The 25577-nt window shown below is 33.2% G+C and overlaps 5 protein-coding genes across 5 annotated transcripts; 2 read left to right on the top strand and 3 right to left on the bottom strand.

Annotated features, from left to right (window-relative positions):
- Positions 1–117: 117 nt before the first annotated feature.
- Positions 118–4053, bottom strand: LOC125848616 (sulfiredoxin, chloroplastic/mitochondrial). Its single transcript, XM_049528507.1, has 5 exons — positions 3628–4053; positions 2222–2376; positions 520–553; positions 306–399; positions 118–220 (listed from the first exon to the last, which is right to left on the bottom strand). Exons 1-5 carry the CDS (start codon positions 3701–3703, stop codon positions 205–207), a joined length of 375 nt encoding a protein of 124 aa, XP_049384464.1. The 5' UTR covers positions 3704–4053; the 3' UTR covers positions 118–204.
- Positions 3790–7417, top strand: LOC125848615 (14 kDa zinc-binding protein). Its single transcript, XM_049528506.1, has 6 exons — positions 3790–3924; positions 4009–4104; positions 4989–5069; positions 6083–6230; positions 6807–6924; positions 7122–7417. Exons 1-6 carry the CDS (start codon positions 3893–3895, stop codon positions 7187–7189), a joined length of 543 nt encoding a protein of 180 aa, XP_049384463.1. The 5' UTR covers positions 3790–3892; the 3' UTR covers positions 7190–7417.
- A 1604-nt stretch (positions 7418–9021) lies between these two features.
- On the top strand, positions 9022–12957 carry LOC125848575 (probable arabinosyltransferase ARAD1). The gene is made up of 4 exons (XM_049528458.1): positions 9022–9656; positions 10187–10474; positions 11088–11453; positions 12391–12957. Exons 1-4 carry the CDS (start codon positions 9072–9074, stop codon positions 12577–12579), a joined length of 1428 nt encoding a protein of 475 aa, XP_049384415.1. The 5' UTR covers positions 9022–9071; the 3' UTR covers positions 12580–12957.
- A 2418-nt stretch (positions 12958–15375) lies between these two features.
- LOC125849422 (uncharacterized) lies at positions 15376–17029 on the bottom strand. The gene has a single exon (XM_049529505.1). It carries the CDS (start codon positions 16960–16962, stop codon positions 15577–15579), a length of 1386 nt encoding a protein of 461 aa, XP_049385462.1. The 5' UTR covers positions 16963–17029; the 3' UTR covers positions 15376–15576.
- A 4381-nt stretch (positions 17030–21410) lies between these two features.
- LOC125848227 (ankyrin repeat-containing protein At5g02620-like) lies at positions 21411–24895 on the bottom strand. The gene is made up of 7 exons (XM_049528057.1): positions 24507–24895; positions 23276–23752; positions 22983–23132; positions 22822–22893; positions 22682–22729; positions 22156–22592; positions 21411–22062 (listed from the first exon to the last, which is right to left on the bottom strand). Exons 1-7 carry the CDS (start codon positions 24793–24795, stop codon positions 21448–21450), a joined length of 2088 nt encoding a protein of 695 aa, XP_049384014.1. The 5' UTR covers positions 24796–24895; the 3' UTR covers positions 21411–21447.
- Between the last annotated feature and the right edge of the window lie 682 nt (positions 24896–25577).

The following is a 25577-nucleotide window of genomic DNA, read 5'->3' on the forward strand; positions in this document are numbered from 1 at the left end:
ACGAGAAACCGAAAAAAGAAGAGAAGAAACAATTATGCAATATTGTTGTGGGATACTGGGATTTGTATAGCAATTTATAAGCTAGTAATCATTATCTTCTTTTGCATTATCAACCAAGTATACATTTACATTAAATACATATCATCAATATTGGAGGACGATCCATTATCATGCATCTCCAGTTTAGAGTGATTTAGCAGGATCTTATCGAAGATGGTGCCTGCGAGGGTAAACTCAATAGAATGATACAGCTATAATAGGAGATGCAGAAAAAAGTTGCATGACTGGAGAGAAAGGGGAGGAACCTCAAAGTTTCTTTTGTTCCTCGACGAATTTTGCAACGAATAGTTGGAAGGCCAAGTTGCTGATGAGCTTCATAGCGATGACAGCCAGAAAACCCTGGATATAACAAGAGAAATTATTTAAATTCTCTTTAGCTATTAAAAATGAAGTACCAGTTGAAATAAATAGCAATGTATAGACTACTAGCTTAGGCAAGAAATCGAAAAGAAGACGTACCGTAATAAACCCCATCTACCTCAAGCACATCAATCTGCATGAGAGAAAGAACTGTCTGTGAGTCTAATATTAACACCAGACAAAATTGACAAGAACTAAGGCAAAACTTCTACCAGTAATTACTTAAACCATAATTGAAGGTGTCAGAGCAACGTTTCCCCATAATTAACCAAATAAAGTGCAGCACTTTAGAAATGTCAAGGCTGTCATCTCTCTTTTAGCAAAGGAGTGATGGGAACTTGGTTCAGGAGGGGGCATAAATGTTATCTGGTTGTCATTTTGTGAAGTAGTTCACCCGAAAAACTGCAAACAGTTGAGTTTGTAAAGTTTTACAGTTGAACTGCATTATCAGGCAACAAATTTTTCCAAGTGATAGGTGAGCAAGTGTTCGATGGTGTACTCAGCTTTTGCAACTCTGTCTAAGAGGGAAGAGAGAATTAGCAACTGACTAAGAAACTTTATTAGTTTCGACATCAGAATAACAATACAATAGAAAGAATACTACTACAACTATATTCATGAGCCAGGACTCTCCCATCTCAGAACTGTAACAAAGTTTAGCAATCAGTACACTGTATGCTGTTCCTAAAACGGGAAAGAAGAGCAAACTTTTAAACTGGTAAGAAAAGCAAAAGAGAACCAGAGGGCAAATGCATTGAAGATGATTTTCTTACCTTCTTGGGGACCAGCAGTCAGGAAGGCAATGTAAGATGTAATGTTTAGGAAATTTTTTGAGTCTCAACGAGTTATTTCTCTTTTTATCATGTAATTTGATACTCACAATGAGACCTTCTGGATTTTTTTTTTTTTTTTGGAGAAACCAACTTCTAAGGATGTGAAAATGTCCCATAACAGATTTCTAACGAATGTTTGTCACCACCTTGCTTGTTTGCACCTCGATTACTCAATCATCCAACTTTATTATCTACATGCTTATGTATGATCAAGAAGCTTAATCCAGTACTTAATTTGTGGTCATCTGAGAACCTTGGGGGTCTGGGGCTACAATGCAATATTTTCTTTAGATCCCCACGGATTTTATTTTCGAAAAAAAAAATCCATTTTAACTTTGTTATCCTGCCGTACAACCCACTTTTTGCCATCCAAAAGAATAACCCTGTGACCAACCAACTACAGGCTATTCCTGTTCCAGGGTACAAAATCGTGGCCTTCTTTCTATCTAATCAACCTGCTTTCAGATATATCCTAGTTTATTGAGTTCCCTTATTTCAAGTTTTTGTTATCCAGCAGACTTTATCAACGTAATAAAAGGCTTTAATCATTTCTTTGTTATTAAGTTCAATCTTTTTTACCAACCACCTACAGGCTATTCCTGCTTGATGTTAATTATGCCACAAGGTTCCTATTTGATTCAACATATTAATACTCCCTTTGTTTCAATTAATACGTCTAACTTTATTTTTTAGTTTGTTTCGAAAATAACATAATTTTCTATATATAGTAACTTTATAATTTCAACATTTCACATGACATGTTTAAGACCACAAGCTTCAAAGAGCATTTTCGTACATTATGCACGTCTTTAGTTTAGTACCGCATGATTCATAAGTCTCTCGTATTTTCTCAAGCTCTGTGCCTAAAAATAAACATGTAAGAAGAACATGAATCTGCAACTTATATATGAAAGCAAAATAGCATCTAATCATGTGAAAAGTAAACCACAGGATGATTTAGTAGTTACAGGTACTTGAAGCCCGATTTCCTTGATACTATCCATCAGTTCCTTCACCTTTTGCTGGTCATTAGATCTGGTACGCATGAGTGGCCTTCGGATTTTATCAAGGGGAAGTTCAAGAATCACTGGCCCGGCAGATTGAGGCACACCAGGAGTAGCCCCTGAAACCATATTATGAATAATTTATACGCATTATCCTTTAACAAGAAAGTTAAAAGCATTATGTACTTGAAATTGTTTGTTAACTCCCAACAAGTTTACATGATCAATACAAATACGAGAGCTGACAGGTTTAGGAGTAAAGACAGCTATGAAAATCCAACTTCAGATGCTAATTAGGCGCACCGAAAAGTAAGTATGTATTGAGAAGGAAAGAAATAAGGATTTATGAACTACATATTCCAGTAATTGTGCTTTTAGTCTTCTTTTTTTTCCCGATAACCATGCTGTTTGGGCCAACTTGCGGGCACCTCGATTAATTCCACGGGATACCTGCGACCTCCTACCAACAGATACCAGGTAACTCTGTCCACCAAGTAATTATGCTTCTAGTTTTTGTTTCTGATTTATAGATGGGGTTGGCTGATAGAAAATAGGATTGATCTCCATCCTTTACGGTTTTCGCCCTCGATTAGAGAACTATTTTCCTTTGTATGTTGTACAATGCATATTAGGGATCAAAAATTCTATTCCATTATTTTCTAATCTTTTGCTTACCCTGGCAACAATAACCAATTATGAGCCAAACCAATAAATGCTTCTGCTAAGCGAATATCAACTCAAGGAATACAACCAATTACCAGTTCAATAACTATGGATACACTAAAACTCTTTGTATTCTGCTGAACTAATTACTGATCTCGCTATAATCACTGATGTAAAAGGTCTATAGCAAGAAATCTTTGTAACACCATGAAAAAGTTCAAAAAACAAAAAGCATATACTAATAGCAAATAACAAGAACGACAACAACATATCTGGTGGAATCCCACAAGTGTACGCAGATCTTACCACTACCCACATAGGTAGAGAGGCTGTTTCCGAAAAACCCTCAGATCAAGTACAACAAATTCAAGTAAAAAAAAAAAAGAGAACATATAATATAGCAAGAAATGTATGATTTCAAAATAACTCAATTAGAAAGCAATTCATTCAATCCAAACAAACTTGGTTGAAAGGTTTTCACAAACAACCAAAAGCACACACCTTTAGCTCAAATTTGGATTTATCTAGATTATGGTGTCACAGAAAAGTTATTTACACCAAAATTACTTGATTTGAGAAGAAACCCATAATTTCTTTTTTATTTTCCGAACTCTATAAATCTTTTCATAAAATAAGTATTTTTGGCAGAGATTCTCAATTACCAAATTTTAGACATAGAAGATGGAAAAAGAAAGGCACATGAATACCATTAGAGGAGGAGGAGGAAACAGTGAAGCTCCTTAAACGCAGATTATTTGGAAGTTGCAGAACAAAATTTGCCATTTTCTCTTTTGTATAACTTCTTGAATCTTACTGAATTTGATGATATATGAAAATAAAGGGACCTTGTGTTTGAATAAGAAAAACTGTCCGGTCCTTGTGGAGTTTAGTAATTGCTTAGAGACCCTTAGATTTTCTCTCTTTTCCTCCATTACACCAATAAATTGCAGCATTCTGGTTTTTCTCACTTCCATGGCTGCTATGAGCTCTCTCACACTTTTGCGGTACAGTCCCCCCCTCACACACACACACTTCCTCCTTCTTTGTTTTTCTACTTATTGAAAGATGTGACTTTTTCATATATGCAGAGGCCCTTCAATAGTGAAAGCTTTGGGTTTCATAAAGGCATCAAATTACATACCAAGAATCGTACCAGCCTCACGTTATCCTCTTCAATCTCAAAGGTTTGTAAACTTCTCAAGGAAATCCTGAATTTAGTGATTCAATATCCATATATTGCTTTTGAGAGCTTGTACATCATTCTGGTCTTGTTGTACCAATAACTTTGTCCTTTTTGTTGAGGAATCTGTCATTTTTACTTGCATCTGCAAAATGGGGTTCTTGCAGTCCGATTAATCCTTTCACATTGATTTCTTTATAACTCCCTTATGTGATGATAATTGACTGGATACTGAGCTTAAAGAATTGTGTATTTTGTTTCAATTTGACTTTAGATAGTAAAACAACAGATCAATTTTAAATTTTTGAATAATTTGATGATTTTGAGTACATGGCAGTTGTAGAGGTTAAATTGAAATGTAATGGTGTCATAACGTTCTCCTAAAACGGAAAGGGGTGTCATATGAATTGGGACGGAGGGCTACTGATGTATTAATCATACTAAGTGATTTCATACGTTTCTTATGATGGTCGTTTGAGTGTGGTGGAGCTACTGAAACCCCTTGAATGTGTCATCTTAGTTAAGGGATGATTACTGTTTCTGGTAGTCTGAGTCTTTGTTGTTTACATTATGAAGTGTTTTTTTTTTCTTTTTTTCTTTTGCTTCTCTTGTTACACGCATAATATGTGATTGTAGTCGTGTCAGTTGTATCTGAATGCATATTCTTGTCATAGTTAGCGTAGTCTCTTATGATAAATCTGTAACTCAGGCTATAAGCCAGACTTCAATGTGTCAGTTATGATAAGTGTTTTCTATGTTTGACAACAAATGTGAATCAGGAGCTTACTTGTAGAAATATTTGTAACTTAATTAGGATCCTCTTTTCCCTCTCCCCTGAGTTCCTCTTCGAATTTCTTATTGAGATTTGTTTTCTTTTTGTAAAGACAGATCTTATGTAGCTGCTGCACATGATGAGGAAGCAGCTGCCAGGGCAGCTGCTGTAAATGCTGATACTGGAGCTCCAACCATGTACTATTTTCCCATGGATAGAACGTTTTGTAGTTCTATTACTTGTTTAAGTTGAGATTGTCAGAGCTTCAAACTAATTAACGGTGTTTGTATCAGTTATGCATTCTCTTTCTGGTTGTTATAGAATATATGTGTTACTTATGCTTATAGGAAATAGGAGACCTTTAATTTATTGACTACTGGAGGTAATTATTGAAGAAGAATCGTACTATAGAGTTGCCTTTTTAACTAAAACATTGAAGTCATTGGCACAAAAAAATTATGAGTCTATACCATTATTTTGAACTCTGCATCTTTTTGTTGTATTGTGTTTTTCTTTTGCAATAGTTATCCTTTTTACTTGCATTTCTTAGTTCAGAAACCTCCCCGGTGTATATCTCCTCAAGAACTGGAGTGTAGATTTTGGAATCAGATGAATACCAACACATGATTTTTTACGGCACTTAGCAGGCAGCAAAAATGAAAAGGCTGATTGCTAAAACATCTGCTATTTCTTTCCCTTGATTACTTAATAGTGGATGATAACTAAAACATGCATCTGTAAGAAGAACAGATATGTCCACTTTTGAGAATGATATGACCTACATAGTAATATGATATCCTGACTTTTGAAATAATTACTTCAATTCTCATTAAATATCATCATTCAGTTTTAACGCAAGATGTTACGTCATTTTTGGTTTCCAACTTTCCCTCTAATACGTATTATACAGCATTAACTTCGACCTTACAGAGAAACTGGAAAGATTTGAAGTTAATTGGACATTTGAATTGTTACAAGGCAACAAGTGTTTGTTGCGGCAGTAGTTTGCTTTTATGTTCCATGATTAACTTCCCTGAGAAAGAACGATTAACTGATCTTGGTTAATTTGTAGAGCTGCTTAAGCTTTTGTTTCATACTGGTAAATTTGACCTGAACATCCACAGTTTGACTTGCATACTTTCTGTCAGACATGGTGACTGAATGATCATCTAGGCTCACTGCATTCTGATCAATTTGTTTGTGCATTCAGATTTGATAAAATCATTGCAAAGGAGATTCCTGCATCTGTGGTATACGAGGATCAAAAGGTTCTTGCTTTTCGCGATATCAATCCTCAAGCTCCTGTTCATGTTCTAATTATCCCGAAGTCGAGGGATGGATTAACAGAGCTTGGAAAGGTGGGTCTTTTTCCCTTTATCTATTTTCTGATATTATTATCAATGTGGTATGCATTCTATGCCTAGTTTCAAGGAATGCGTATCTTGACTTTTGGTATAGCACAAATCACTAGTCATACCAAAATTCGGGGTGCGGGAGTCTTTATCTAAATTGTTTGTCCCGAAGTGGAAATAGATGACCATAATATCTCCACAAGTTTATATCCCTTTGGTACTGGATTTTTCCCCTATACTTGAGATCTATATAATCTGTTGGTGAAGGCAAGCACTTATTTGGGTGTAAAAGGTGGTCATCTTGCACTGTTTTTTGCATGATTTTACGAAGTTATAGCAGTTTTATATGAAAGTGCTCGTAGCTTGACAATGATGATTACAGAATAAAGAATAGAAATATTTAGGAAAAGACTAGAATCTAGGACCCCGTGAACAACTTTATAGATTAGCAACTTCGACGTGTCCCTCGAAAAAGTCAATTTTGCTGTGTTTTACCTTCTATTTCTTGTCTTTATGTTCATTTCCGTGTCAATTTCTCTGGTAATTGATACCTTGCAACTGGTTCCGTTCTGATCTATGAAGGCTGAACAAAGACATGAAGATATATTGGGCAACCTCCTTTATGCTGCCAAGATAGTAGCGGAGAAAGAAGGCATTGTAGATGGTTTTCGAGTTGTCATTAATAGTGGTCACTCTGCATGTGAGTCTATCTCCCTTCTAATATTCCTCCACTCTCCTCCGAAAATGTGAACCTAATTGCTAGCATGGGAACTTTGTATGAATAATGAATACAATGCTAATTACATCGAAAGTTTTCTTTATGCATCTTTTAGGATTTTAAAAACAGTTTGACAGTACTTAATGAAGTAACAAAGGTTTCGTCTCTTTCTTGCACAGGTCAATCTGTATACCATCTTCACTTGCACGTACTTGGTGGCAGACAGCTGAAATGGCCCCCGGGTTAGAATCAAGCTTGGTTGCGAGCAAGTTTTCCAATCTCTCCATTGATGTAACATGACATGTGAACCAATGTTCAACATCTGAGCATGCAATAAGTACTATTGTTAGATGTGATTCAAGTATATTTGGTGAATGACTACAGATACTTTTCTTCATTGCAGTAACCGACTAACCGTGTATGTTCTTGATCAACGTTTTATCTGCATTTGCATGAATGCTGTGAAGTACTTCAAACTGTTTCCTTCTCAAGAATGCCCTTAATTGCTTCTGTTGGTATTTATGTACTATGCTGAACACCTATTTTGTGCATGATTTATTAGTCTAAAGCTCTTTCTTGGAGTAGCCCATTTGGCTTTTCCCAGTTGACTACAACCATCAAAAACGATGTATCAAACACTGAATTCCCCCGACAGCTATAAACATTAGGTGATTTCTTCTCATTTGTCTAGGTTTTGATCGACAGAGTTACCTTGACAGCTTAAGCAGAGTTATTCGATACTAGTGTTGATAGGAGATAGTAGGTGCATAATTTGGTTCTGATAAAAAAAAACATGCTGAACTCCCAAAATTGAATACCATTGTGAGATTAATGTCAGATTTAAGCCAATTTGCAGCAGGCATTGTTGAAAGATCATATGAATAAAAATATATTCGGGCAAAGGCATTGATATCTCTATAATTACTGTGGTATAATTTACACTGATTAACAGTACAATCCTTGACTTGTCTGTGCAGGATACAACAACCCAACAATGTTTATAACTCTAACAACTGCGAATTAGTTGAATAGTTTAAAACTCCACCAAAAGAACACTTTTTTTTAATATACAATTACTACTATTTTTTGTATAGTAATTAAATTGGAGATTTAGAATATTTTTCTTTGTCTAGACTCTTTCTTTCACTACACTAACCTCAAAATATAAACTCCACTACACAAAGAAGAAAATATCCTTTATATAGGTGGAGAATTTCTTCTACAAATAAATGTCTAAGTGTGGATAGTCGTTTGAGAAGTAATGAACAATTAGTAGGAGATAATAAGGACAACCTATCATTATGATCGCATGAATTATAAAGAGAATTACTACTGTCAACACCAAATATGTATGTTTTTTGTAATTTATATCTTATTTTATTATTTTTAAAGATTTGCAATTTTATCTCTTTATTTCCTTGAAAATTAATAAAAAAAATTATGTTTTAAAATTATTCATGAGGGAAAAAGTAGGAATAAATAAATAAATAGTAATTTGAAATGAAAATTCAGTACCTTGAGTTTGCCACCTTTGTTGAAATGAGAACCAATAAACAACTCCCTCTCCATAAGCTGCCATTGTTAAAAGCTCAAACTTTTAAAGTTTAAAAATTTGATTTTTGCAAAATATTTCAGATTTATGCATCTAAAAATTGTAAGCAATTTTAACATGTGTTTTAGTCGTGATTAAAATTTGGATGTATACATGAAAAAGTAAATAAAAGAATATTAAATAGATTTGTAATTGTTTTAACAAATTGATCATTAAAGTTTATTTTTCTAAATTACATATAGAAATTTTATTTCAAATTTGAGCTTATTAGAAATAGACTTTAGTATTCAATTTTTGAAATTTACATTATTTTTTGACAAAATAAATTAAGACACACAAACCTGAAATTTAAGATAAATTTTATATTTAATTTGGATTTTCGACCTCAATATGAATTAATTTCAAAAGTGAAAATTTTATCAAAAAAGTTATATTACAAACATTAGTTAAATAATTATTATCCCAATTCTATTTGGTTTTAAGTTATAAACAAACCCTATAAATATTAATTAATTTTTCCAAATCTTGAAGCAATATTGCACATGGTTTCACCACCATAAATTTTGGGGAACAATCCATGAATCCAAGATCCAAACTCCGATCACCGCCACCGTCCTCCGTCGTCATCTCCCCGGCGTCGCCACCCAAATCCCTAATCAACAAAATGCCCAGAAAATTTACCAGATCAACTCTTACACTGGCCACTACTTTGTTCTCAATCTTAGCTTTATATGCTTTCTTCAACACATTCATCTTCTCAGACCCACCAAACAGTGTCTCCAGTGTTAGTTTCAGCAGGAATTACAATACCCAGAGTTTGAAATCTGTGAAAGTTTACATGTATGATCTGCCTAGAAAGTTTACGTATGGGGTTATTGAGAGCTATGCGTTGGCAAGAGGTGGAGAGAAGCAGAGTGATGATTCGTTGCTTAAGTATCCTGGGAATCAGCATTCTTCTGAGTGGTATTTGTTTTCTGACCTGAATCGGCCGAGTTTAGAACGGGTCGGGTCGGCTGTGACTCGGGTTATGAACCCGGAGGAAGCTGACCTTTTCTATGTGCCTTTCTTCTCGTCGTTGAGCCTTGTGGCGAATCCGATTAGATCCAATAATGCTGTTGTTGCACCTGTGGAGAGGCCGGCTTATAGCGATGAGGAAACGCAGGTAGGAATCACTATTTGTTGGATTATTTCTTCATGATTCATGTTTCTGGAATTGCATTGTGTTGCTTTTTGAGTTAAAGTTTTCGTCTTTATTGTTCTAGGTTGCTTCTATAAGTCTATACTTGTTAATTTAGTTACACTAGTTATAATTGGTGAATTGTGTTTTAAATGATCTATCACAATTCTAGAGGACTCCCTTTATTAGCTCAACAGCTTGTTGCTTAGATTTTCTGGTTGAGCTTCTAGACATGTCCACATTGATTAATACACATTGGAGCGTAGAATTATTTGATACCTGTGTTGGCCAGTAGAACTATGTGATACCTGAGATGGCTGCTACTCGATTATTAGTTGAGGTGCACATAAGTTGGGTTGGACAACATTGTAATCAGAAAAAGAAAACTAAAGAAAGAGGATGATGGTCGTCTCATGCTTGTTAGATCCAGAAGTGCCTTTGTTTCTGTGTATACATTTGTGTTTCGGAATTAAATTCCATAGAAATGGCATATGATTGCATTGTGCATGTTGCAGGAGTCTTTAATTGAATGGTTGGAGCAGCAGGAGTACTGGAAAAGAAACAATGGTTGGGATCACGTGTTTATATGCCAGGATCCTAATGCCTTATACAAGGTTGTGGATAAGGTGAAGAATGGAGTGCTGTTAGTTTCTGATTTTGGAAGGCTGGCTCGTAATCAGGCATCTCTTGTTAAGGATGTCATCTTGCCCTACTCACATCGGATTAACACATACACTGGGGATATTGGCGTTGAAAATCGGAATTCCTTGCTCTTCTTCATGGGCAATCGATATAGAAAGGAGGTAATTGGTGGGAAAAGTTTCATAATTTGGTATTTGATCATCTTGTTTCTGATATAGGATTCATTTTCACTGGTACTGTCTTATTTCTTCTGGATGTGCTGATCAGAAGAAAAGATGCATTTTTAATAGATATAAGTATATAACTGTTATCTATCCAGTGTAAAGTCTAGAAATCAACAACACTTTAAGGAACTAAGTTACCCTGAGTAAGACATCCTTCATTTCCATATCCACAATTGCTAAACATAGGAACAAATTCAGAATTTCATTCTTTTTTATAATAAGAAACATATACATTTGCTGCGAGTAGAGTGCCAACAACCCTCATCTCAATAGCCATCTTTTGGGGTTGAATTAGGCCCAAGTTCTATTTTCTTTACAAGATTAACTTTCTTCCCTTAAGATACTACCTCATTTGCAGAAAATGGTCCCGCTTAGTTTCTTCTGTTAAGATACTATGATGAATTGGTATCACTTTACTTATCAGCAAAAATAGAAAAGACAAATGGTAACACTCTATAGTTTTATTTGCATGTTATGTGTGTTTCCCTGCACTCAATGTACATCACAGTTTCATAGTTATTTACATAAAGCTTGTTTGCTAATGTGTCAGGGAGGAAAGATTCGTGATTTGCTTTTTCAATTGCTTGAGAAAGAAGAAGACGTCATCATAAAACATGGTGCACAATCTAGGGAGAGCCGTCGTGAGGCAAGAAAAGGGATGCACACTTCAAAATTTTGTCTGCATCCAGCTGGTGATACTCCATCAGCTTGCCGCCTTTTTGATGCTATTGTGAGCTTGTGTGTCCCTGTAATCATCAGTGATCATATTGAATTGCCATTTGAGGATGTTGTGGACTACAGGAAAATTGCAATTTTTGTAGACTCTAACACAGCTGTGAAGCCGGGGTTCTTGGTTAAAAAGCTCAGGAAAGTAAGCATGGAGAGAGTTTTGGAATACCAACGGGAGCTGAAAAAGGTATTTACTAGTACATAATTCTTGTTCCTGCATCCTATTATAACCAGAAATAAATTTGCAAATTGGAGTTATACATACATTGCACACTTTGTACATAAATAAGCATGTGAGGTTCTTTTTCTGTTTTTCCCCCTCGTGTCTTTTATTGAGGAATGGTAAAATCTACAGATATATTGACTCACTCTAAGAAGGGTGTGTGTGTGTGTTCCCTTTTTCCTTTCTCAAAAAGTTACTATCTTGTTCAAAGATGTCTAATAGGAGACTTGACAAATGCATCAAGGTTTAGAAGGATCTGCAAGATTTTTGACAGTCAACAAAGAAACAAATGAGCAAGGATTGATGAATGTTTCTTATGTTCCATTGTCTAAAAAGATATTCTCTATCTGTTGGATCAATGAAATCTTTGATATTGCGATTTCTGCTTCTTGTCTGTTCTATGGAAACCTCCTTAGAGTTAAGCTGAAGCTGTTCAATTTCATTTGAAGAAGAATGTGTATTACAAGAAATTGTTTTTTCAGCTGCGTCCTTTTCTGTGTTTTTCGAGAAGAAGTTCAGTTATCTCATATCTGCTGAATCACTCACCAAAAGAATATTGTTTATTTTAGAAATTTAGATTAGCTCTCTAGGTACTTGACTCATTTAATTGCTAGCAAAGGCGGATGATCTCTTATCCAGCTAATTCTAGTGCTTTAGGCCAGCTATTTAGTCATGAAGTGGATAAAACATATTATGATCTGTTCCAGATAGGTTACTGTGTAGCTTGTTCTTACATGTTCTCTTTCCTAAAGTTACTTCAAGTGTCTCATGCTTTAGTTAATGTGGACTCTTTAACATCTAATCAAACATAAAGAAACCCTTTGATTTTGCATGTTTGGACCTTTATGTTTTCTAGAACAAAGTGTTTAACATATGTACTCTTGATTTGTGGTATCTTCAGGTGAAGCATTACTATGAATATGAGGACCCAAATGGAACAGTAAAAGAAATTTGGCGACAGGTCTCTTTGAAGTTGCCGCTTGTTAGGTTAATGATCAATCGTGACAAACGTCTTGTGAAAAGAGAGTTGCCTGAACCAGATTGCTCTTGTCTCTGTTCAAACCAGACAGGAATCTTGACGACTTTATGATCCAGACTAGTGACATTTTCTCAGTCACCATCCACTTTGAGCATTTGTGGATCACCCTTAGAGTACCTGACTCTCGGGGAAGAAGATGGTAGATCAAGAGGCTTGTACTATTGTAACTTATATCTGGGATGGTATGGTTGCTATCTGCATTCATTGATTAATATCCCTGCTAACAAGTAGAAAATCCAGTTTACGCTAAAATAAGGATCGGTCTAGTACATTTTGATACATACATAGTATTACTTATTCATTTCACACTTCCTGGATGCATGCATTTTGAGAATTGCAGTGACTAGAAGCAATTCTTTTATGTGTATTTATAATGTTGTACATCATGATATATGAAATCACAGCTATATGAAGGCTTTTGTCTCAAAATGTCTGATCTTTCGTCTCTTCTTCTGTAATTTTCTTTTGCCAAAGTTCCTTTAATTTCAACATGAGTTCCACATAAAAAGTTCCGGGTTAATAACACTTTCCTCAACTGTTAATAAATTTCAACGTCATTTGTGAGACTATACTGAGTATGTTATTGTTAAACTTCTAAAAATGGTTCAAATATAATAAATTTGAAAAAACTACATAACTAAGTAAACATAATTACTATATATACATAGATTTCCAAAAAAAATGTATAGCATAGCTATTACTTATGATTCTATAGCAAATCTCTCCTCTCTCTTCCTTTCTAGCTCGCCACCCTCTTTTGTCTCTCCCCTTTCACTCTCTCACTTTTCTCTCTCTTCTTACGTTCTCTTCTCACCCCCTCTCCCTTTCTGCAATTCACTGCGTGAATCTTTGTTCTTCTCTATTTCTTATATCAATGTAAAATTTCATTAAAATTTTACCAGAATTATTTTTATCTGCACCTTTTGGATGGTTGTTGATTGTTGATTCATTTTTATTGGGTTAACATTTAACGGTGATATATCAAAATTTTCCATTTCAGATTCTTGATTTGTTGTTCAAAGTATGAAATTATGAATCTTCTCTTCTTCTCAGATTAATACAATCAATTGTATCTATGTATCACAGTTTTTTTTTATATATATGTGTATAAGAAAACCGATACACCTATTATCATATTGCATATATTATCATAAAAGAAACTAATACAACTATTATCGTAAAAAAAAAAATGGATCCGTACAATTATTTTAGGGGTGATACAATATCAAATACTATATCCATATTTTTTCATTTGTGTATCACATAATTAATACAAACTATATCTATGTATTTATTTTAGGGATGATACAATATGTATATGCATATCTATGCTTCAATTTCAAAGCTAGTATGTGTATTTGTATGCGAGAGTGGGAGAGACCAGGGAGAGACGAGCAAGAATCGGGAGATAGAGAGGAGATTATGTATCTATGATATGTTTATCCAATTTCAATTGAACAATTGAGATACAACTTGCTCGCCTCTTTCCTCTCTAAAACTATTGCTAAGAATTGTAATTAGACAAACTATTGTATGAAATTTCTTCGATAAATTTCATACATATAAGAACAAATAGTAAATATTTAAAATTATTAAAGGCTAAATGTTTCACTAGTATGAAAATCAAAATTTGATTTGTAACTAAGGTGCCAAAAGTGGTATTATCCTAAAGTACTAAGGTAGAAAGAAAGAAGCTATCATTGTTCTTTTGAAAGTTAATTTAGACGAAATCTGATAAAATGGACTGTTTGTGTTCAAACTTAAAAACATTTTTTTAAATCATTTTCATTCTTCTTATTAAATCAGTCGGCACTTCCACTCAAAATACTTTTCTCACGTTATAAACTTCATCAATTTGACCGATTAAATTCAGATTCGGGCAGAAAAGTTTCACATTGAAGGTAAAATGTTTTCTAACAAAAACGACTCCATACTAAGAAGAACTCGAGTCCAAGATCTCTGATTAAGAATGAAGAAATACTTATCATTCCACTGCAACCTTTGTTGGTCATCATTTTTACGGACTTATTAATGTATCAAATAAACTGAAATAAAATTGAATTTTCACCTAATTTGATATTATTATTTTTTCCTTTTAATTAAGCACGTGTTTAAAAATCAAGAATCAATAATATCAACATGGAAGATATTTTGACATGGTCTAATAAAAATTTAAAATTGTAGAATTTTTCAATTTTCCACTCAAAATTGATAGAAACGTCAACAACAGAATACGTAATACGTAATAGAAACATTGTTTTATTATTATTTTTTACGATTTCCTAATTTTAAAATATAAATAATTAAATTCAACGTCAACTGGTTTATTTTTTTGATTTTTATAAGTCAACTTAAAAGAAAGTTTGAAAAGAAAACGTATTCCGTGTTAGGAAACAAACAAAAAGAAAAATCAAAAGTCAGAGAGAACCAACGGAACAATCATTAATCAAACCAGACAAAGTAGATAATAATAGTCTGTTTTGTCAAATTTTCGAGAAGTTTAAAATAAATAAATATTTATTTTAAAGTGTTTAACGTTTTTAAGGAAGAAATAAGTAAGCCTCAGTAGCAATAGTTTTTTCAAAGATTGAAAAATTTATTTTCTTCCATAAATCCATAATCACTTTTTCAAAGTTTGACTTAACATAAATTGAAAATTCCTACTCTAATATTGAGAAAAGTATTTATTTATTTGCACTTTAATTTTTTTTCAAATTGATTATCAAAAAACAAATCAATACTCTCTAAGAATATATATTTTTAAAAATACTTTTCAAAGTAAGTTGATTTTGAATAACTTCTATTTTGGACATTATTAGAAGAAAATTAAGAGGAAATCGAGGAAAAACAATTATAGAATTATCTTACATATCACAAAATTATTTTTCTTTCCAAAGTACATACATATCTATTCATCAAAATTTATTCATAAAAATAAAACAAATGAAGCATTCTGTGAAACCACAAAAGACGTGATAGTTGTTATGACTGACGCAATATTCACTCAATTTCTGGGTCAATACAGGAGAAACGACCCCAGTTTATTAATTACTCAACCTCTAAATCGCGTAACGTGACGTAACAATTCGAAATCCCAACTGCCAATTGACAAGTGATGTGCCTCTTCTCATCGTTACTTCTTCCATAGTAAAGCCATTCATCCTTATTGATAACTTTTGAACAATAGTTGCAATATAGCTTTGATACCTCATTCTTATAAGGAAATGAGTAACACAAAGTTAAATCAAGTTTTTTTAATCTCCTTGGACAAGCAGCACATGATGGATGAAGTTGATATTCACAAATCTTGCATTGGTACAAAACTGTGTAATTTGTGTGACAACCACTTGATTGACGACATCCAACACATTGAACTTCAACTCCGTCTTTTTTAGGAACAAGTGTTAGTGGATGTGGATGAAACGGATGTTGAATTTTCTCAGGCAAAAAAGAACACCTCTCATGAATAATGAAATCACAACTCGAACATCCTTTTTTCTTGTCTGAACTAACATCCATACCACAAATTCCACATTTTCGATTCTTCACACTATTGTCCATCGACCTATCCAATTGTTGCAAAACATGTCGATGAAAAAATCTCTTATATTTCATTCCGTCATCATCATTCTTTTGATAGTTTACTATAGAAGTATCGTCCCCATCAAGATTAATCAATCCTTTTTTAACACCAATAATATAATCTTTATCATTTCCTCCTTTTCCATATACAAAATCAGCAACACACCCAAAATGTGTAACAAAATTATGACCATAATCATAATATACCCAACCACTCGATTTTTCTATCGAGTGGTTGCAAATGTCACAAAGGAGTGGTCCGGCTTCATTCCTCAAAGGATTCGAGTAAAATACAAATAATGTCATTTCCTTATGAAGAACTTTATAAGACATAGACGCACACCCCATATGAAGAGAAAAATCACAGTGATCGCATGAATAATGAAAATTGAATAATAAAGCAGGATTATCACCAACGTGACATGCTTTGCAATTAAATTGATCGTTAATACTATACTTGAGAATTAATTGATGTCCAGGATGAGCCAAATGTTCGATAATTTGTGGAAATTCGAAACATGACTCATGTAGAAAATACCTACAACGTTTGCACCCGTACGACATGCCTGAAATTGTGGTTTCACAGAAATTGCAGTGCACGGAATCCGAGGCACGCAACGAGTACGTTAGCAAATTATGTCGATGACTAAAGTGTTTACATTCATTGTTTCCAACTCGTTGAATCTCATCAATCGTACTATTATTACTACTATAGTTCGATTGATGATTTTTGATCGATGATTGTTGAATGTTTACTTGAGATACGTAACGGAATCGACAAGGGAATGGATGATCTCGGAGAGAGATGAATTCGTTTTTTTCTAAGTTTTTGATTTTCATATGGGAGTCCATTTGTGTTTGAGAAGAATAAGAGTGTTTTTTTTTGTGTGTGTGTGTGTAATTTGGAGATTTAATGGTTTGTGGGAAAATACATTATTGTAAAGAGTTATATAAAGGGGAAAAATTGAGTCATAATAAGTTAATTTCAACAGGGGATACTTTCATCAAGTTGATGACTGAAAGTGGTGTTCACATTAAATGTCTTGTTTACGCGTTATACTTGACTAGATAATTGTTTGAATATTTGCCAATTCTAATTTTGTGTCTAGAAGAATGATTAATGCTTACAAAAATTAAATAGTTAGCTAACTAAGCAAAAATTAGTATCTCCATTCTATATTTGTTGGAGTACTCCACCTTTTTCTTTTTCATGACTTGAAATCTCGAATTCACGATATTTAAGTTGGAAGTGAAAGGTGTTTATTATTTAAGTAACTCTCTCTTGTTTCTACTCCGTTCATTCTTTTTTTGATCAGTGATTCATCGGCCACTAGATCGATGAAGAATGTGACATTCTTTTGTTTTTAATTTGTTCTAAAAAGAATGTCATTTTACTATAATTAAAAATAATTTGATTTTAAAATTCCCTGCTTACTCTTAATGAATGATTTATAACCACATATATATAAGAATTTTTCTAGATTACCAATTTAATTTTTTCAATATATATATATATATCGTATCACATAAAATATGACAAAGAGAAATTTAGCTTAGAAAAATTGATCATATGTTCAAAATATTGGAAAGGTCAAAAGAAAGAAGAAAATTTAAATGTGTTAGTTGTAAAATACTTTTAGTAGTTACTACACTTTTCCTCTATTTTACTTTTCTTTTTTCTTCTTAATTTTTTAATTTGACTAAATTATTCTTATTTATTATTTTATCCAATTTAATAGTACTATTCTATTTTTCTCTATATTAATCTCTGTCTACATTAAATGAGTAAGGGTAAATGTGAAAATCAATAGTTAATTATTTTAGTTTTTCAATATAATAATATTGTTAGATCATCTATATCTAAGGGAAATTTGAAAATTAATAGTCAATTATTTTAGTGTTCTAAAATGACAACTCTCTTTGTTCACTTTTACAAAAAAAAAATAAATTCACTAATAGTTTCCATATTTACCCTCACTAATTACTTATTTCCAAATCATTTTTCAAGATTTAATACTAAACATCAGTTAATAGATCAGATAATGATAAGTAGCCGTATCAATTATTATTTTTAATAGGTGTACCAAAGTCCAAATATAACAAATCAAAATGAAGGGAAGGAGTATTTTAGATCATCTATATAAGGATAAAGGTGAAAATTAATGATTACGCATCTTGATTTTAAAAAGAAGAAAACTAGTTTTTCTTTTTGTAAAAACAAACTAGTTTAGATCATCTATTTTTAGTAAAAACAGATCAAGAAATAAAGTGGACAGGGAGTACACACCAACAAGTGGATCTCTTTCTAATTCATTGGCCTGCCTAACAATATTTTTCTTTTTGTTTTTCACCCAATATTCAACGCTTGTATTGAAATTCCGACTAAATTTAGATTACACATTGTATGATTTATTCGAGGGTGACGTTCACAATAAAATTTTGTTAATACCCCAATACCTAAAATACCATACATTTCAATTTCAATGATTCCATATATAGTAGTCAAATAATATGAACTTAGCCATTCAAGTCAACGAATATAAATATAAATAAAAAAAGAAAGAAATAACATTAGATGATGAAAACAATGTCTAATCTAAACTTAATTAGCCCATTCAAGAAAAATAAATGTGTTTTCTAACAAGTTGTGGTATGTGAACATATCATGATATGTGTTACTCCCTCCGTCCACAATTGTTTGGCAGGTATACTAAAAATAAATGTCCAAGATTAATTGTCAATTTAAACAATCAAGAAATAATTAGTCAGTTTTTTCCAATTCTGCCCTTAATGATTGTGTAGTTCAATTGAAAAGTTATGTGGACTTTTGGTATTCTTGATATAGTAGGGTTATATTAGTCAAATTACACCTTGTATTAAATTTTCCTTGAGGGATGTGCATGACCTTACCCTGACAAACAATTGTGGACGGAGGGAGTACTATTATTTGATAAACATTTTTTTAAAACCCTGTGCTATTATCAATTTTAAAATTGGTGGCTAATCTGTGAATTGTATTTATGGTTGTGCCTGTGTGAGAATTGAGATTAATTATTCTTTTTTAAATCTAACTCAATGGTATTAATGGTGGTTGTTGGGGGTTGAAAAACATCATAGATAGTGATAGGTTTTGTATAGCTCAATAATTTTTGTGCCAATTTTCTATTTATATTAAAAATTTATTTGATATTTCTATTATATAGAAATGTGATGAGGGGACGATCAAGGGCACTTTTGTCATTTTACCAAAATTATCAGCTTAAAACAATTGTACTTTCTGCTGCAAAATTATTGAATTTCCCAAATACCCAACCAAGTTGCTATTATTATGATGGCCACGTGTACTTTCTATCATGAAAAGCATAAAAAATATCATAAGTAGCCGTACTATCTAAAAATAGTGGGACCCATTTATTAAATCAATTTATATTTCATTAACACCTTTACTTTTTGCACTAAAATAAATATAAAAAGAAATAAACATGATTTAAAATTTATTAAAAAATAAAAATATTTTAATTAGGGAGCATAAAAATAAAAATTAATAAATGAAATGGATAGATAAATTAAATGAAATTAAAGTAAACTAAGAAACTAACTAAATTTTTAAATAAATAGTTTTAAAAAAAATTTCATATCCAAAACTCAAAATTAAGATATTTAATTAAGGAAGAAGAAACACCATTCAATGCACTATATTCTTTGATGGTTATTTTTTGATATTTTTTAATACTAAATTTTTTACCAGGATCAATATTAATTAATGTTGATCAGAATGCTATAGAAATACCTTTTAATATTTGTCAAATAACGATTAATGATTGATTATATTGGGCTCGTATCACGGGCCTTAAGAATCTAGTATATTACATATATATAATAATTTACAAATGACCAACTAAATAAAAATAATTGTGGGGTAGAACTTATAAATTAATTTGGGTGGCTTAAAATCAATATCCAATGGGTATTATTGATGAGTGGTGATAAAAATGGAGTACTCTCTTTAACGGCGGTTTATTGTGATGAGTCAGACAGATAATTATGTCTAACGATTTGATTTATTGGATATTGAATTTTAAATATATTAATCTACTAATCAACAATAAGTTATTGATTAATTCGATATTGAATTAGTAACTAACAAACCGAGCAGTGTATTAACTCAGTCATTTCATGCTTTCTTGTCAGATTAAGGTCAGTTTCTACTGTTGAAATTCCAAAAAAATTACTCCCTCCATTTTAAAATGTATGGTCTAGTTTGATTTGAACGAAGTTTAAGAAAAGAAAGAAGATTTTTTAAATCTTGTGGTTCTAAATGAAAATTATGTCAAATATATCAAAATGTCCTTTAATTTTATGACTTTAAACATGTCATGTGGAAAGTTGAAATTTAAGTGTTGCAAAAAAAAAAAAGAGCCACTCTTTTTAAAACAAACTAAAAAAGAAACTAGATTATTCTTTTTAAAACATGGGAGTACATTCTACTATTTGTACCCATTTGATTTTATGTTTTCTTTTATCTAATCATTTGTGCAAAAACATATTTCTGGAGCTTTGTCGAAAATTCTCAGCTACTCCCTCCCTCCATCTCTCAGAACTAACCTAACAATACCTTTTTGTTTTACTCTTGTGGGGTGTGTTCGGTGCGAAGGAAAACAGGATAATAAATAAGTTGCTTTTTTTTTTTTTTTGTGTTCCATATGTATGAAAAATTATTGTTTAAAAGTATTTATATATAATCTTTGTACTTGGATTTGATGTGGATGGTCTTTCGGAAACAACATCTCTATCTTTATGAGATAACAGACCCTATTATGAAATTTCACTGGTATATTATTGTTGTTGTAATCTAGACAAATAGTATGAGAGGTGGTGGGGCCAGCTACAGAGTGTGTGGGCAAAGATGAGCTAGGTTAGAGGGTAGAGAGGACATGATGAATGTAGAATGTCATTCGTAAACTTGTTTTTTCTACTTCCATTTAGAAAGTCATTTTTCTCGTTTTTAAGCAATGTATTCTGCTAGAGAAAATATTTTCCAAAAGTTTTGACAGCACACCCATGGTGTAGAATGGAACTTGCTCATGAAGCTGAATCTATCTTAGAGCTCCTAGCATTCCTTTAGTTTTAGACGGGACTGTACTTTTAATTTGTTTTCTCACTTTTGCCACAATGTTCCAAGTTTTATACTATGCTTGTTGAGGCATACAGCTACATTGGGTGAAGTTGTCCTTAAGGAGCTTTGAAGAATTCCCTACAATGTTCGCGGTCAAGTATTTTCCGTAGGATTTCCAATACTCTTTGCATCAAGAAGATGAACATCGCACTTGTAAAAAATCAATAAATTGTTTCTTTACTTGTAAAAGTGAATATTCCTGAACCATAGGAAGATGTGATCATATCAGCCAAGAGAGGAAATTGCAGAAATGCAAATAAAGTTATAGGAATGCTAGCAAGTGCTGCCACTGGAATGATAATCCAGGCCATTTGATGTCCAAGCACAATGAAAAAGCTTGAACAAAATGCTACCAACATTGCTGCTATAGCAACAAAGAGCGTGATGAAGCCGATGATCAACCTTTTTGGTAAAGTACATAGGAAGTCTTCTTCGGCATAGCGTGAAGTGAGGATGGACAAAAACATCAATATAGAGATTACTGAAGAAAACAATGCCAGTGCATCCATCATAGAGAAAATAATGAATGCTTTCTCTTTAAGAAAAATAGCGGTGCCTGTATCGTTATTGTTCCCTCCTGGCACAGTAAAGATTGCTGCAAACATTACTGTTGTAATTAGTGCAGCAACAAGCATGCAAGATGATGCAGTTTCCTTCATCCACTTCTCTCCCTCTTTGACCAATTCCTTGTGCTCCTCGGTGAACAGCATTCCTGGTGTTCGACCTCTTAAGTCTCTCATCTCCTTATATGAGGCTTGAACAATTGTCTCAACTTCCTTTAGACATGCGGAAGTAGTACTACGTTATGGAATATAGAAAGAAATTACACTTGAAGGGAAACAGAATCTCATCGGACATGGAAAAATTACCTTAAACCACAATAACTCCCGTTGCATCTGGAGTGCTGCACCTGATACAATACCAAGTCGATTTGTAGGAGCTAACTTTGCAGCCAAGTGTAAAATGTTCTCATTATTTGTGCTTTTGTAGGACGTAATTATATCTTTGTGTGATCCTATATTGTAGATTAGTTTGTAGATCTTTTCTTGTCGATGAATGACAGCAATGTGAAAGATGCTCCGGCTTTCCTCATCAACCTTCCAGATAAGATCTGGATAAGACTGAATAAGCTCTACTATGAACTCAAAATTTCCCAACTCTGCTGCTACAAACAATGGCCGCGAAGGACTTCTAAGTAAGTTCCCAATTTGTGAATCATTCAACAAGAGAACTTCTTTCCATGAACATTTTACCAATTCAAGGGCTTGTAAGTGCATTAATTTTGTCTCCAGAACTTTTCTGACCCCTAGTGTTGAAAAACTCCAGATTAGGTGTTTCGTTTCACAGGTACAGAGAATTAATCAAGAACTTGGAACTATGTCATACGTTCCATACCGATTGTTTTTAGTAGATGCTGAATTACCCTTGTGATGATCAGGTATGCTGCATTTCCAAAATGTTTATGATCAGTTGGATACATAAATGCTATTACAGAGAAGCTAAATATTACAACTGGAATAAATATACCTACATACCCTTGGTATTATGTTTTTCCGTTGAGCCGCTGGATATGTTGCTTGATCTATTCTGCAAATGAACAGATACATCTATAGGAAGTTCCATTAATCTATTGATATATAAATATAAATATATATATCTGATTCATTTCGATTTTGATACAAATGAAGATACTTACATGCATAAACAAGTCTTTGCCAGATTCCAAATCCAATTTTGCCAGAAAATGCCAAGGGCTTTCGTGCTAAGACATGGAGTATCGTGTCTTCATTTTGATCTCGTCCCATGCCTAATTCAGGCATCTGCTGAAGTATATGTAAAGCAACATCTGTTAACAGCAGTAAGTAAAAATATACGTGTTAAGTTCCTCTTGAAGTTTCAACTTTATCAGAACAAGTGAAATGGCTGTATTAAATTTATCAAGTTTCTCCCATTTTCAAAAAGAAATTTGGAACCAGAATATGTTCGTACCAAATAAATTGGAGTTTATAGTAGCAATGAGTAAGCTAATATAGTCCTCTTTGCTTAGATACTGATGATCTGTCACTGAATAAAGATACCACACCATCTCTCTGTGGCCTAGTAGAGCAGCCATGTGCAGTGGTGTGACTCCCTTGCTGCCCCTCACCATTGGCAAGAATCGATTTTTCATTACCATAACTTTTGCGATCCTTGTTAGTCCCGATGCAGCAGCAAAGCAAAGTGCAGTATTTTCGTATTTGTTTTGCAGTGCCAGTTCCAGTGGACTCATAAGTTTAACCAGTTCTTCGACAAACTGAACCTTGTTAGCCCCAGCTGCAATGTGAAGAGCAGTTTCCCAACCTTTTGTGATCCTGGCTGATGTTGCACCAGGATGCAGACTGAAAATTTTTCTAGCCTTTTCCCAATTACCGCCTAAAGCTGCTTGGCAGAGTGGCGCATACATGGTAAGGTTTATTGGTTTAGTCCCTGCAAGTGGTATGCCTCTACTCTGTTAATTAATCATGCTAATAGAGAAAGACTATAATCTACTTATTCCCTTTGTCAGTTTGGTTGTATCATCGTGTTCATGAAGGATTATTTTTGTGAAGTTCGCTTAAAGGTTTCTGTCTTATGGATGATTATTCATGTTCATGATTCAGTTTAGTATATCTGATTGTCCATTTCCTGAAAGTTCACCAGATAAGATATAACGTGGTTCAACTTCTATACGCTGACAGTGTAACAAATAACTTTAACATCATCTAAGTAACTACAGTTAACTATCCATAATAAGTGAACTATAAGTAACCTGAAAGAAAAACAGCTAATTACAACATGTTAAAATGCACTAATACTGCTAAAAGTCTTTTAGATATGAATATGTTCAAGTTAAATTCACATCCATAATCTGACTAACTTTTACCTTCCGCAGGTTCACCCGTTCATAGAAAAAAAACAAAGCATATACTCCCTTTGTTTAAAAAAGACTGACCTAGTCAGAGTTAAAAAGATAATAAAGAAAATTTTTCAATTTTATGGTCCTAAATTAAAATTATGCCAAATATACTAAAATGTCCTTTGATCTTGTGGCGTTAAATAGCTGAACATAAATTGTTGCCAAGAAAAAGGAATAGGGTCATTGTCATAAAAAAAAAAAGTAATTACTTTTTAAACGGACTAAAAAGGAAAGTACATCGTGCGTATATAAATTGGAACCATTGAGAAATATGTTTTGCTTAACTGGGCCTAAGAAAGGAAGTGGGAAGCGTCTGAGGAGCAGGAGCGGTAGGCCTAGAGACAGATTCATTTTGAATGGGAGAAGGAAGTACTGTGGCTTCAGCTTGACCGATTCCGTGATTAAATTGAATTGCAACAGCATGATGTGGACTAGAACTTCTTGTATTGTTGCTGCTGTTTCTCAAAGAAATCCCGTCTGATGTTGATGTAGTGTTTGGTGCTGAGCTTCTCTGTGGAAAGCATGTTGGAATTGAAAGTGTACGTTCCAGTTGTAGTTTTGGGATGTTTTCCATGACAAATTCTATGTATGGTTTAAGAATTTGAAATAGAAAATTTATTGCATTTCTTTGGTTCTTCACTTTGGAATTGGAATTGAAGTTGTTCACTTCCTCACAAGCCTGTTGAGGTCTTTTAAGTCATGATGAAGTTCATGTCAACTAGAAAGTTTCACAGAAACATGTTTTCAGACTTCAGAGTCAGTCAACTGAATATCTTCAAAGAAGCTTCTCATATAATTAAGTACGTGTCTTCAAAAGCATGATTGTCCACATCAGGGGCGGAGCTAATAGGACCCCTTCGGTGGAAAATTATACTGCTTATACATGCAAGGGAGTACCTAGAGGTAGTCGAGGCCCAAGGGTTTCACCCGAACCCCTTTTGGTAAAAGATTACACTACAAATATATAAGGTATTTTTTTAAAAAAATTATGTCTATATATTGATTTTGAACTTCCTAATGTAAGATTAGAGGTTGACTTATTGGTTAAGGGGTTGAAAACTAACTTTAAGCACCATACATGGTTAAAATTATAGTTTATGTACATATAGTAGATGTTTAATCTTCTTTGATTTCTTCATATGTTTACTTTTTCACATTTTGAATCTCTTTAGTGAAAAATCCGAGATAATATCTCAGATGTTTCACTTAACTTTGCATACTTCACTTATAAAGTCATTCAACTTTGAGTTGTTCACTCAGAAAGTCACTCAACTTTATTTTATAACTCAAAAGTCACTCAACTATTGATATTTCATTTAGAAAGTTACTTAACTATTGATATTTCATTTAGAAAGT

Source organism: Solanum stenotomum, chromosome 12 (assembly GCF_019186545.1).
Source record: "Solanum stenotomum isolate F172 chromosome 12, ASM1918654v1, whole genome shotgun sequence".
NCBI classification, from domain to species: domain Eukaryota; kingdom Viridiplantae; phylum Streptophyta; class Magnoliopsida; order Solanales; family Solanaceae; genus Solanum; species Solanum stenotomum.